General features: G+C 39.6%; 1 protein-coding gene across 2 annotated transcripts in view; it reads right to left on the bottom strand.

Moving 5' to 3' along the window:
- The window catches only part of PCCA (propionyl-CoA carboxylase subunit alpha), a 414,664-nt gene that overhangs the window by 326,672 nt on the left and 73,594 nt on the right, over positions 1–14,398 (bottom strand). For both annotated transcript variants that reach the window (XM_059143714.1, XM_059143713.1), the window contains 2 exons: positions 4,594–4,707; positions 2,679–2,732 (listed from right to left, as the gene is read on the bottom strand). In XM_059143714.1, coding sequence (XP_058999697.1) covers positions 2,679–2,732; positions 4,594–4,707 — 168 coding nt within the window. The remainder of the gene's footprint in view (positions 1–2,678; positions 2,733–4,593; positions 4,708–14,398) is intronic.

Here is a 14,398-nt window from a genome sequence, read left to right on the forward strand (position 1 = left end):
GAGATCTGTGTCTAAAATGTGAATTCTACTAACATTAAGAAAACATGCGTAGTTAAAACTATCTACAAAACATACTAGTGGTAACATTTCTCAACTTTCTTTTCTTTTCTTTTCTTTTCTTTTGAGAGAGAGAAAGAGAGAGAGCGAGCATGCGGGGGCAGGGGCAGGAGAGGCAGTGGTGACAGCAAAGGGAGAAGGGAAGAGAAGGGGCAGAAAGTGAGAGGTAAAGAGACTCTTAAGCAGGCTCCATGTCAGACTGGGAGCCGGAGGCAGGGCTCAGTCTCAGAAGCCAGAGATCATGACCTGAGCCAAAATTAAGAGTCCAAGGCTTCATCTACTCAAAAACCCCCTCCTATTTCTCAACATTCTTAAGCCATAATATAAATAAATTTCAACAGTCATGCACAAAACACCTCTGTGAGTTACCATGATCACAGCCCACATAGATAAAATCAGAGTTGCATACTGTTCTGGACTTGAAAGGGAAATGGGGAAGAGGAGATCAGAAAGAAAATTCATGAGAAAGGAAGGCAGTCATTCACATGACTGTGAATCTACAATCTTCCTACAGGAAATAATCTTCATTTAAGGAGAATGTGAACTTCTTTGTAATATTTTCTTCCCTGAAGTCATTTGTGTACTTGAATTATTTGACTTGACTGTGAATATGGGCAGGGCACATATCTGATTCATTTTTATATCCTCCTCGGATACCTTAAACAAAGATACCAAATAATCATTTTTTAATGATTAAATGAATTCATGAATGAACATAATGGCCTGTCCTTTAACTTCTCTGAGACCTAAATATTCATCAATATCAGGTATTGGTCAATATTTACTACAAAAGGGCCACTCAGTAAATACTTTAGGCTTTGCAGGTTATTCAGTCTCTGCTATAGCTACACCATTCTGCTTTACAGAGCAAAAACATCCACAGACAACACATAAATGAAAGAGCTTGACTTCATGCCAATAAAATATAACTTACAAAAAACAGGTGGCAGGCTACATTTGGCTCATGGGTCATGGTTTAGAGACGCCTCATCTCTACAACTTAAATTTAGTACATTATATTGTACAGGCACATTTGTATATGTTATATTCAAATCACTTTCTGACATAATGAGTGACAGAACTCAGCCAAAATTTCGAACAAGATGGTAACAAAAAAGAATGTCCATGGGAAAATGTGACTATACTACACACAATCTGCTAAATCTGGACCTTTGGCTGCTTCTACATAATCTGCCCTCTCCAGACTTGTTACCATTAGCCATGTATGTCACCTTACATCACAGTTTCTGTAGGCCTCAGTTTAATCTTTAGGCCCTAGTTTTAAATCTTTCAATAGGTTAAAATAGATCATTCTAAACTAGAACTCTTAGTTCTTAAAAACTGTCCAAATTAAATTTATGGCTTTTAAGTGGAAATGTCATCTAGAAAAGTACATTCATAAATAATTTTAAATCCGTGAAAGAACAAAACACAAGCATTTCACAGAAACAAAGTATAACATATTAGAATAATAAATTAAGATACCACCTGGGATAACTGAAATCCGCTCCTCGAAGTATTCAAAAAATCCTATTTTAGCACCAGAAAACTAAGGTATCAGTACCATCTTGAATGTATTTATAAATACACCTGGGAAATCAGTTCAACTCATCTGGTCACGGTAGTAATATCTAAAAGAGACCCAGATCATACATACATCTTTTCCCAAAATAGAGAAAGTAGTAAGACTTAACCTTAAATGCCACAATATGCAATGAAAAGAGAAATAATGTTCTTGTATAATAATAAATCACCAGACTCCTTGACATAGTTAGCTACTGAAGAGCTAACTTTCATGTTTATGTTTATATTTTTTAAAGATTTTATTTATAGGGGTGCCTGGGTGGCTCAGTCATGTCCTCAGGTCATGATCCTAGGGTCCTGGGATCGAGTCCCGCATCAGGCTCTCTGCTCAGCGGGGGGCCTGCTCCCCTCCTCTCTCTGCCTGCCTCTCTGCCTACTTGTGATCTCTCTCTGTCAAATAAATAAATAAAATCTTTAAAAAAAAAAAAGATTTTATTTATATATTTGACAGAGAAAGAGAGAGAGGGCACAAAAGGGGGAGCGGGAGAGGGAGAAGCAGGCTCCCCGCTGAGAAACAAGCCTAATGCGCACCTAAGCCAAAGGCAGATGCTTAACCAACTGAGCCGACCAGGCACTCAAGCATTGAATTTTCTAAAAGTCCATATAATATATAACAAACTTGGTGTCATTCTTTAGGTATAAAAATGATTTTATAACTTTTCCACTTTTATTCTTCAAGCGAAGACCTGGGTTACAGAATAAAAACTCTTCACTTTTCACAAATAATTTTCAGAGAATTGACAAGTCAATTACAATTCTGTAATTCACGGTCACCTGGGGGGCTCAGTGGGTTAATCAGCACCTGCCTTCAGCTCAGGTCATGATCCCAGGATCTTGGGATGAGCATCTTGTCAGGCTCCCTGCTCAGCAGGAAGTCTGCTTCTCCCTCTCCCACTGTCCACCAACCTCCCCCGACTCGTTCTCTCGCTCTCCGCTCTCTCAAGTAAATAAAAAATTTTTAAAAACCTGTAATCCATCACTACCCACATTTACAAAAGCAATATAAGTTAACAGACTCTGGTTCATTAGACGCTTACCAGATATTTGGCAAATTCTTTATTTTCTGAAAGGAATCCATAACCTGGATGTACCTTAGAAATGAAAACAAAAAGCACTTTCAATTTTATCATTATCACAAAACTTTTATAAACAACACAGAGAGTATACTCATGTGTTTATATTTCAAGGGCTTGGAGTCAGGTTCCTTCTCTTACATACTGACAGGTTCAACACACATTCCGGAGTACAGATCCAAATTCCAATTAACTACCTATATAATAACTCACTTGCAGTACACTACCTTTCTCCCAATCATAATCGAGACCACTGACCTATAAATCTGCCTGTCCACCTACATACATCTATTTCAACACAACCTGAACTCTCCCCACTTTTTCTGAGGCTAATTTCGGTCACAAGCGCGGAAAATTTTCTAATGGCTGGAGGGTCAAAGAACAAGGTTAAAAGAAACCATTTGTGAGATAGATTAAACACTCCTAATTCTTCTTTCTTTACCGTCCGGGGAAATGCTGCTTTCCAAAAACCTGGCTAAGCCAACTAACGTATTTTATTCCTGACATGAAACACTCAAGCCACCCAATGAGCAGTTTTTGTCAAAACTAAAGTTGAAATCTGGTTTCCTTTTTCTTTACATACTGAATTTCTTGCTGCTAACATGTACTCTTCTTTCTTTCCTTGGCCCACTTAACTATTCACAACCACTTCATGCCATCTTCTCTCACAAGCCATGTTGCTATCACAGAAGTTCTATCGTCCTGGCCTAACACACTGGCTGAACAAATTTGGCCCTCTATTATCAGTCAAGATTGGACATACTTTCAGGAAAACAATTCTACTGTAAAGAAAGCCAAATTTCCAAGGAGCCAATATCATAATCTAGAAGTAGCTACACATCTGAGATTTTTAAATGCTGAACTAAGCTTTAGGAACCTGGTACAAAATTTAAACAACTGCATCACAGGAAAATTTCACTCCACCAAATGCATTTTATAGAGACACTTAACGAAAGATTGTATTCTGACAAGCTATCGTTCAAGGGTTAAAGAGCTTTACCTTCATTAATTCTGATAATAAACTGTAAATATCTATAATATGCGTTCATGAATTCAGTTATTTATTTAAACATGTATCTTACTAAAACATTTCCTTCACAAGACATGTGAACACTAATTGAAGCACTCCAGGCTAATTGCTGGTGTTGGATGTTTTCAACCAATTTCAGAGATAACTCTGCGTAGTTTTCCAACATTATATGTAATTAGGTCTCTGATCTAAAACACACACATACACACACATACACACACACATACACACACACACAGCACCAACAGAACACGACTCCTCATGTCAGAAATCAGTTTATTCCCCGGACTCCACCCCATTCAAACAGAACTGGAGATGGGAAAGAATTAGTGCTATCTCCATGTATGTTAAGTGTATTCTACTGACATTATCAAACTAAAATAATTACCAATTGCATAGTTTTTATTTCTGGAAGAACAACCACGTATATGTAATTTTTAAATGATTAAAACAATTTAAACAATCTTTCGGATCCTCTTTATAACACAGATTCTTTTTAATGTCCTTATTGCACCGAAAGGGTTAATACTCAAAACTAATTGGGATTTCTTCTTTTTTTTCCCCCCTAACAAATTTGGAAATGAACTGAAACTGCTCCCTGGTGTGAAAGCTGAATCCGACAGCCACCTGCAGGATCAGCGACCAACACTGCCAGATGCTACAAAGCCTTTGATTTCCAGTAGCGAATTCGGCCACATTTAACTCATGTGACATGAACTAACTGCAACAGCATTTTCAATCATTCTTTCTTTTTTTTTTTTTTCTTTCTTTTTTTTTCTGAATACAACCTCTAGCTTTCTGCTCACTATATATGAAACAGCTGCAGCAGATAGATTCATTCAGACTCACAGCTTGGGCCCTGGTTTTCTTAATGGCTTCCATGATGGCATCCATGTTGAGGTAGCTTTGACTGGTGGGAGCTGGGCCAACACAGACAGCCTCATCCGCCATTTTCACATGAACCTGAAGAGACAAATCTCTGCGTTACTGATGCTCCCAGCAAACAGAACTCCCATCATTTGTGAATACACAAAAACTGCATTTGTGACTGTTTCCTTTATCATTTAGGTAGTCAGAGCTCCTTTCTGAAAGTGCACTAAAAAAGAACAGTGTAGGACGCCTGGGTGGCTCAGTTGGTTAAGCAGCTGCCTTTGGCTCAGGTCATGATCCCAGCGTCCTGGGATCGAGTCCCACATCGGGCTCCTTGCTCAGCGGGGAGCCTGCTTCTCCCTCTGCCTCTGCCTGCCATTCTGTCTGCCTGTGTTCGCTCTCTCCCCCTCTCTCTCTCTGATAAATAAATAAAATCTTTAAAAAAAAAAAAAATAAAAATAAAAAAAAAACAAAAAAAAAAGAACAGTGTAACATATCAGCTCAGGAACTCTATTAACCATGACTTTCATTTATTACAAGCCTAATCGTTGTCTAGCCAGATAACTTCCGTAATGTTCTCTACCAATTTGATTAAATAAAATCCCTGCAAACAACGTTGGCCTCCTATTTAGTTCATTTACATATAAATCTTATATCAAAAACTACCCTGTTACATGTAGCCAGAGTAACCCAATATTTTCCTAACAAGCACTCATGCCCAGTTCTAAACAAGCTCCCCAGGAAGTGGGGATAATTAGAGAAACTGAATGAAGGGATGCAGTGAGTGTCCCTGCACAGCATCAGGTCAGCACCAGGCACAAATTAAAGTCCAGAACTAAAGAGTTCAATATCAACGAGCCAGAAAATCTTGACAATCATTTAAATACTCTCACATTTGATCCTCATCCATTTTTACTTTTACTCATAGAAGAGCTGATATGTGCATTAACTCTAAGTCTACTCAAAACTTTAAAATATATGCTACATTTTTAAGACTACTCACTGTACAAAGTTTTAAACCTATTTTTGCTTGAGGTGAGGCCTTCAGTACTGAAAAGAGTAACTTATTTCCAAAAGAAACTATTCTTTTAAAACTGATAAAGGGATTCATATATCTTTGAAATGGCTTTCCCTAACAGTTTTCCAGTTTTCCAGTTTAAGGCACTTCCAATCTGTTTAAACGTATTTCACAAGGCAGACATAAAAACTAGAGCACCAAGATCTACCTGGACATTTATGACCCCACTTCCCCCACAAAAGTCTAAAATGGAAAATACTTTTGGGTATTGCTAAGTTCTATTCTTCAGCCATGAATTAAGAAGCATTGCTTTAAATGAAACTGACAAAAAAATACAACCAGTTAAGTCATGTTTTAGAAAAAAGTTCAGAGTTATATTTATCAATTCAATATTTTCCAGTAAAGTAAAAAATTATATTGTGCCCAAGAGATTTATACATCAATATCTAATAGAAAATACTCAGATACACATACTCTGAAATATCTTTAATAGTGTCCCCGTAAGAAAAATCAGCCAGGCTCACAAAGGGATCCTAAATATTCCCATGTTCAAAGCAAGGCTCTCCTCGTGATTATTTTTGCCTCGCTTCCGCCAGCCCTCCAACCTCGAGTGGTTCTTCTCCTCTCAGACCAGAATGCTCCTCCCTCTACTGTGCTTTCCCAGTTCAGCCCCTATTACTAACAACTCTGTGATTGTATTGTGGCTGTAGGGTTTTCTCTATAAAAAAGAAACTCAACACCGAGCAATCCTTTAAAAAGAATGCATTAGCCAGGTGGGAATAAAGTAAAGTTAAATCCATATTTATTGTGTATTTTATCCTCCTCAAAGTACTACCTATTAAAGATGCACCTTAAGTTTCACTTCTGCCAAAGGGTCGTTCCCAGGTACTTCAGCATCAGATGAATCTCCTTTCATCTGAACTCTGATAGTCCTTAGTGCAAATTCTGGCATTTAATTCCATCCTCCCTAGCAATGTGATTCTGACTGCTTTATAGATTCTGTCTGTTGCAATTCAGAAGCTCTCCTCTACCAGATTAGAAGGTCCTACAAGACAGAGATTATGCCTTAAATCGCTTTTTAAACAACAACAAAAATCACTCCCAGCACAATGTAATGTGCTAAAAGCTTATTAACTCAGAAATACACATACATGGCATTTACTTGACAGAGAGTGAACGACTGAGCACAAGCAGGGGAAGCAGCAAAGGGAGAGGAAGAAGCAGGCCTCCGCTGAGCAGGGAGCCCAGTGGAGGGCTCGATCCCCAGCCCGGGGATCATGACCTGAGCAGAAAGCAGATGCTTAACCAAGTGAGCCACATAGGGACCACTAAGCCACTGTCTTTGAGGTAAAAGTCTATCCAAATTAAAAATTCTCCAATCTTAGCAATACATACGGGAACAGAAGGTTGCATGGGAAGAAATTAAAAGACATATACACACATATGTATATATATTTTTATGTCCAAAATTCTTTTAATAAGCATGCATCAAAAAGTAAAAGAGGAGACTCTAAATAGTATTTTGACTTACTTGCTTCTAGTCTTTTTTTTTTAAAAGATTTTATTTATTTATTTGACAGAGAAAGAGATCACAAGTAGGCAGAGAGGCAGGCAGAGAGAGAGGGAGGAAGCAGGCTCCCTGCTGAGCAGAGAGCCTGATGCGGGGCTCCATCCCAGGACCCTGGGATCATGACCTGAGCCGAAGGCAGAGGCTTTCACTCACTGAGCCTCCCAGGCACCCCAGTCGTTTTTTCTAAACACACTTTTCAACCATATCGCATATATAATTTTTTAACCCTTTGTTTTATAACTAACATCTTAATAGACATGTTTCCTGTTATCACATGACTATCTAGCTCAGAGCCTAACATATTTTAGCAGATGATCAGTATTATTCAAATAAACATTCAAATAAATTAATGTCAAAAGCAGGTCAAAACTGCTTATGGGCTTTACAAAGAAAAGGCAAAACATGCTGTTTCTAAATGGCTGATTGGGAACACCTGGGTGGCTCAGTCGGTTAAGCATCTGCCTTTGGCTCAAGTCATAATCCCAGGATCCTAGGATCGAGGCCTGCACTGGGCTTCTCCCTCTGACTGCTATGCCTGTTCTGCCTGCGGCTCTTCATGCTTCTGCTCGCTCTTTGACAAATTTTTAAAATCTTTAAATAAATAAATATAAATAGCTGACTGGAAACAAACCTTTCTTTGGGGTAGAAGCTACACTAGCATCTCAACAAACCCACAGTGAAGCCCAGGTTCAGTACGAGCAAAAATCCTGGGCAAGGCCATTTGAAAGAAAAAACTAGAATCCTCTGCTGCCTTAGTTCCCAAGGAGGTACTTACTTCTGACTCAATCAGAAAGAAAAATTTTTTAAACTTTTGAAACTCAAACTTCAATTTTGTTGTTATTATTGTACTAAATGCCTGAAGTGATTTTACTGCATTACTAAGAGAAAAACCAACTGCATTCAGCCATGTAGGAGGTCTTCTGAAGAGCCACTTATCACTGCTTACACTGACCAGATGGATTTATGTTTCAAGAATTTCAACATCTTAAAAAATATCAATTCCTTTTTTTATACTTCAACAATATATAACAATCATGGAAAAGGTTAAACTGAACTCATCCATTAACTAGGATATTGCTGGCTACAAATTTCCAAAAGAAAAAAGATTTAAAGTATGAAGTGGTCTTCAGAAATTTTTCCAATAATTTTCTCAAGCATTTAGTTTTCTATTTTAATTTATTATTTAAATTGAAAAAAATTACTTGAACCTGGTTTTTATTTCCCAAATAAGAATCTAACAGAACAAAATGTTTTTCAACTTAGAGAAATGAAAAAAAAATCACCATCTGCATTCATTTTTTCCAAATGACTTTAAACACTTGGACACAGGTTAAAAATTATGCCTGACAAGGATATGAACAGACATTTCTGCAAAGACGACACCCAGATGGCCAACAAATACATGAAAAAATGCTCCACATCACTCAGCATCAGAGAAATACAAATCAAAACACAATGAGGTATCACCTCACACCAGTCAGAATGGCTAAAATTAACAAGTCAGGATATGACAGATGCTGGTGAGGATGCGGAGAAAGGGGAACCTCCTACACTGTTGGTGGGAATGCAAGCTGGAGCAGCCACTCTGGAAAAAAGCATGGAGGTTCCTCAAAAAGTTGAAAATAGAGCTACCCTATGACCCAGCAATCTCACTACTGCATATTTACCCTAAAGATACAAACGTAGTGATCCGAAGGGGCACGTGCACCCGAATGTTTATAGCAGCAATGTCCACAGCAGCCAAACTATGGAAAGAACCTAGATGTCCATCAACAGGTGAATGGATCAAGAAGATGTGGTATATATACACAATGGAATACTATGCAGCCATCAAAAGAAATGAAATCTTGCCATCTGCGACGACGTGGATGGAACTAGAGGGCATTATGCTGAGCAAAGTAAGTCAATCGGAGAAAGACAGCTAGCATATGATCTCCCTGATATGAGGACGTGGAGAAGCAACATGGGGGGTTTGGGGGGGGGGGGTAGGAGAAGAATAAATGAAACAAGATGGGATCAGGAGGGAGACAAACCATAATAGACTCTTAATCTCACAAAACAAACTGAGGGTTGCTGTGGGGAAAGGGTCGGGAGAGGGTGGTGGGGTTATGGACACTGGGAAGGGTATATGCTATGGTGAGTGCTATGAAGTGTGTAAACCTGGCGATTCACAGACCTGTACCCCTGGGGCTAATAATACATTATATGTTTATTTTTTTTTAATTTAAAAATTAAAAAAAAAAAAAAGCATTCTGAAAATTAAAAAAAAAAAAAAAAAGTGCCTGAATCTTAGAACTGAGTTAATGGAAAATTTCATATTAACCCATCAGATGCCTCAGATAAGCTTTAAAAAAAAAAAAAAACAACTCTACCTGGTCAAAAACATTGCACCTTGTGTCAAAAAGTACACTAGACCAGATCTGAGTGAAAGTTTTTCTTTCTAAGAAAGAGGGGGAAGATACCCAGCCTTGAAGACACTTCCTCATGCTGGGAGCGTTTTTTGAAACCTATCACTCAAGATTTGTCATCAGGTAGGCAGGCACTCTTTACCATGTTCATAAATACTTGAGTTTTCCCAGGGATATCATCCAGTGAGAACGCAACACAACGTGAAACACTTTCAGAATGAGAGAATATAGATTAGACGTGTTCCTAGCCCTAGAATAGTAATGCCTCAGACAATCTGTCCAGCCTTCAGTATCCACAAGATCTAACCCAATTCTTTATCAAGAAGCAAAAGTTACCCTTGAAGACTGAAAAGGTAAAGAAAAGAATGCCAACTATATCAATCTTAGTTTGAAAACCCAGGGAAACAAATCTTTTCCTTTTTTACATTTTTTTAAAACTAATCTCTACTAATCTCTAACTAACATGGGGTGTGAACTCACACCCCGAGACCAAGAGTCATACATATACCAACTGAGCCAGCCAGGCACCCCCAGAAAAATCTTTTTTTTTAAAGATTTTATTTATTTATTTGACAGACAGAGATCACAAGTAGGCAGAGAGGCAGGCAGAGAGAGGGGAGGAAGCAGGCTCCCTGCTGAGCAGAGAGCCTGATTCGACCGTGGGATCATGACCTGAGCCAAAGGCAGAGGTTTAACCCACTGAGCCACCCAGGCGCCCCCAGAAAAATCATTTTTAAAAACCAAATAAAATCCTATTTCTAAGGAAGGGGGGAACCTTTCTATTCTACACAAGTATTTAAAGAGCCTTATACAAATGTCAACAGATTAGCAGTGTAGCATTCCCTTCTAAAAAGGCAATGCTTTCATTTCAAAATCAATAAATACTACATTTGCTTTGATTCCACCTTATAAAGCTTTGTTTTACATAAAACATTTATTCATGATTTTTGGATGGCAGAGTCAGTAACTTTACTACTTTTCTTCTGTTATAACATATAATTTTCAAAATGGTAAAAACACAAATTAAAAGTTTTGGGGGAAAGAGAAGAGGTTTTTTCTAGTTGCAAAACTCTCAATCTGTTTTCTAAAAGCCTGTCTTCCCAGTACAGAGGTTCCTCAAAAAGTTGAAAATGGAGCTACCCTCCATTGACCTCCATTACCCTCCTACCCAGCAACTGCATGACTATGTATTTAACCAAAGGATACCAACACCGTGACTCGAAGGGGCACATGCACCCTATGTTTTTAACACCACTATCAACAATAGTTGATAGCTAAACTATGGAAAGAACCTAGATGTCCATCAACAGATGAGTGAAATAAGTAGATGTGGAGTGTGTACACACACACACACACACAACCAGGCAGCATTTACAAAGGAAAAAGATGAAGAGGGGCACCTGGGTGGCTCAGGTGGTTAAGCATCTGCCTTCGGCTCAGGTCAGAATCTTCAGGGTCCTGGGATCAAGCCCTGAGGGGGGAAGGGTAAACTCTGCTCAACGAGGAATCTGCTTCTCCTCTACTTATGTGCTAAGTAAATGAATAAAATCTTTAAAAAGGGGGGGGGGGGGGGATAAAGGAGAATCAGACAGGAAAGACTAACAGGATGCACAGAAGGAAAAACAGACCTGGTAAAGACAAGCTCCCAAAGCACCCACTCCCCAGCTACTGTGCCACCTGGAAGGACTTCTCCAAAGACATTCTGGAGCCACCATGCAGAGAAAGCAGCAGAGATGCGATCAAGTCTCGGTCTTTCCCTCTTCATGCTGGGAAGATGCCAAGAACGGGCATAAGTGCGGGTAGATCTATACATCTGTGTTAGAGATGAAAGGCTCTGGTTTTGTCAGTTGCTATTTTGTGTGTAAATCAAGAGACAAGAACAATTAAAGGGGAGTCATGGGTGGTATAAGAAGATTATCAAAAGGGCTGGAAATGGTCACTGGGAGCATAAGTAAGCAAACTAACAAGAGAAATATAGTAAGACCGCCAGGTCTTAATAAGCATCCATTTCTAATATCCATACTGCTAAATATTAAACAACTAATGTCACCAATAAAAACCCATTTACTAAAAACTTTAGTCTTGACTGAGATATGCGAAGTTGTAAGTGCTTTTAAAAGACATCCGTGAGGGCACCTGGGTGGCTCAGTTGGTTAAGCAACTGTCTTAGGCTTGGGTCAGGATCCCAGAGTCCCAGGATCAAGTCCCACATCGGGCTCCCAGCTCCATGGGGAGTCTGCTTCTCCCTCTGACCTTCTCACCTCTCATGCTCTCTCTCACTGTCTATCTCTCTCAAATAAATAAATAAAAATCTTTTTTTTTTTTTTTAAGATTTTGTTTATTTGACTGACAGAGATCACAAGCAGGCAGAGAATCAGGCAAGAGAGACAGGGAGCCCGATGCGGGGCTCAATCCCAGCACCCTGAAATCATGAACTGAGCCGAAGGCACAGGCTTTAACCCACTGAGGAACCCAGGCGCCCCAATAAATAAAAATCTTAAAAAAAAAAAAAAAAAGACACCCGTTGGGGGGCTGCCTTCGGCTCAGGTCATGATCCCGGGGTCCTGGGATGGAGCCCCATGTCAGGCTCCCTGCTCAGCAGGAGTTCTTCTTCCTCTCCATTTGCCCCCTCTTTGCTTGTATGCACTTTCTCTCAATCTTTCTCAAAAAAAATCTTTAAAAAAAGAAAAAAGTCATCCCTGTAGTGTTGATTCCCAGTAAGAGGAACTGAATGGACCTACAATGTACTTTAAATGAACACAAGGGTTTACACCCCTCCGTTCCGAAGGAGTTTAAAATAAAGACATAGTACCACTGTGGCAGACCACTACTGTGCCCAAAAAACTTTCATTTCCCTGCTCCCACGGCACATGACTGCCCACGTAGAGACAAGATTTATCAGACTGAGAGTTTGAGTCACTGGGATCAGAAAGTGCGAATTCCCTACAACTTAAACATAAGCATCTTTTCTGAGTTTTGGCCATGTTCCTTCCCTTAATCTGGAACACAGATGCTATAGTAACCAAGTTCAACAACGCAAACTAAAGCAACTTCCTAAGACAAGGGACAGCAGTCCCTTACAATGAGGGCCAAATCCAGCCCAGTGCCTGCTTTTGTACAAGGAAGTTTCATGGGAGCACAGCTACTTACTGCCTATGGCATTTTTTGTGCTGTAACTGCAAAGCTGAGTACTTGGGACAGCCACATAAAATATTTTACTTGGAGTCTTTATTGGCAAAATCTGTCTATCTATGCCCTAGGGGATGGCAGAGCAATAACCAAAACCCCTGGACATCCTTGGAAATACACTGGCAACCCTAACCTAAAATTATGAGATGTTACGTGAGAGAACATTTGAAAGCCATCCTATTTAAGCCTCCATATTTTGTAATATCAGTAACTATTACTTGAAATAATATCTCAAATACAATCACTGCCATAAGCACCAACTTAATTCTTCTTAATGAGAAGAACCAGGTTAGTAGACTGGATAGAGCGATTTCATTAAAATATGGCCAGGCCTATCTGAGAGGTTCTCAGAGTCAAAGATAGAAATAATTGGTCGTTACGTACTTTTCGACCAGACAGTTCACCATGGGATCCGATCACCCCAAACAGCCTTGCCAAGTGTTCCAAATGTTAAAGTCTAAACCGCCCCTTGATCCTGAGCAGTTTCTGTGGCTGGTCACATAAGCTACGCAACTAAGTAAAACAAACAGCCACAGGGTGACTATTCTAGAACTACTTGCTTCCTGATGGAGGGGCACTTGTTTGTCTACTGCTTGTTATAAAACAAGCTGAGTCCTGGACTCAAGTCAGCTAGAACTTTCCTTGAGTATTTAATATTTCTGCACATTATATGAGCAAGCCTCCAACTACCTTTTGTCTCAAAGTATATTTGCACAAGTGTTTCAATAGCCAACAGCCCTAGAAGAGAAGGATAGTGTCCGACTCTCCGGCAAAGCACAGAGACGTGATAATCTATTATAAAAGATTCACTATGTGAGAAGAAGGCTAAACGCAAATCATTTCATGTACAGGTATCATCTGACCTTCTTTATATCACCTTCTGGGAACTGGGACATTGGGAACCAGAACAAAAACGCTGACACTCCGACCACCACCATGGCTGGGAGAAGTGATCGGTCCTTCTGATGATCCTCCGCGTCTGACCCAGTTGCTGTTTATCTTCATCAGCACCATGAAACCATGAGAGCTGACTTGTGAGCGTGCGAGGAGAGTAAAATCTCACGGTAAAGATTAGAGTAAAACACAGCTCGATAGGCCTGTGCTCCTTAGCCGGGACACAACCCACTTCATCTGCCGCCACTCAACAGAAGGATCGCATCCCTCTGGGGAACTTGTAAGCAGACGACCACTGCTACCACACAGGCGCTTTTACCACTGGGCACTGATGGCATTGTGGCAGAGGTCATCCTTGCCATCTTCTAGGACATGGGTCACTTCCCCGACATAACTATTTTAGGGGATTTTTTTCTTTGTGTTTATGAGAAGAAAATAAGACTAAATTTTATAACGAGGTATTAAAAGCAAAAAGCACCGAATAGTGGCTGATAACTTCCCATGCTGCATGAAGACTAAATGACCATTCCAACATTTTTCTCTAACTTGCTTTCCTTGACTGCCAAGGGCAAAAAGCAAAAGAGAACATTTCCCACGGGTGCCTGGATGGCTTAGTCAGTGGAGCACATGACTCCTGATCTCAAGGTTATAAGTTTGAGCCCCCACACTAGGTGTAGACATTACCTAAAAATAAAATCTTTAAAA

The sequence above is a fragment of the Mustela lutreola genome, chromosome 13 (genome assembly GCF_030435805.1).
Source record: "Mustela lutreola isolate mMusLut2 chromosome 13, mMusLut2.pri, whole genome shotgun sequence".
Classification (NCBI taxonomy): Eukaryota; Metazoa; Chordata; class Mammalia; order Carnivora; family Mustelidae; genus Mustela; species Mustela lutreola.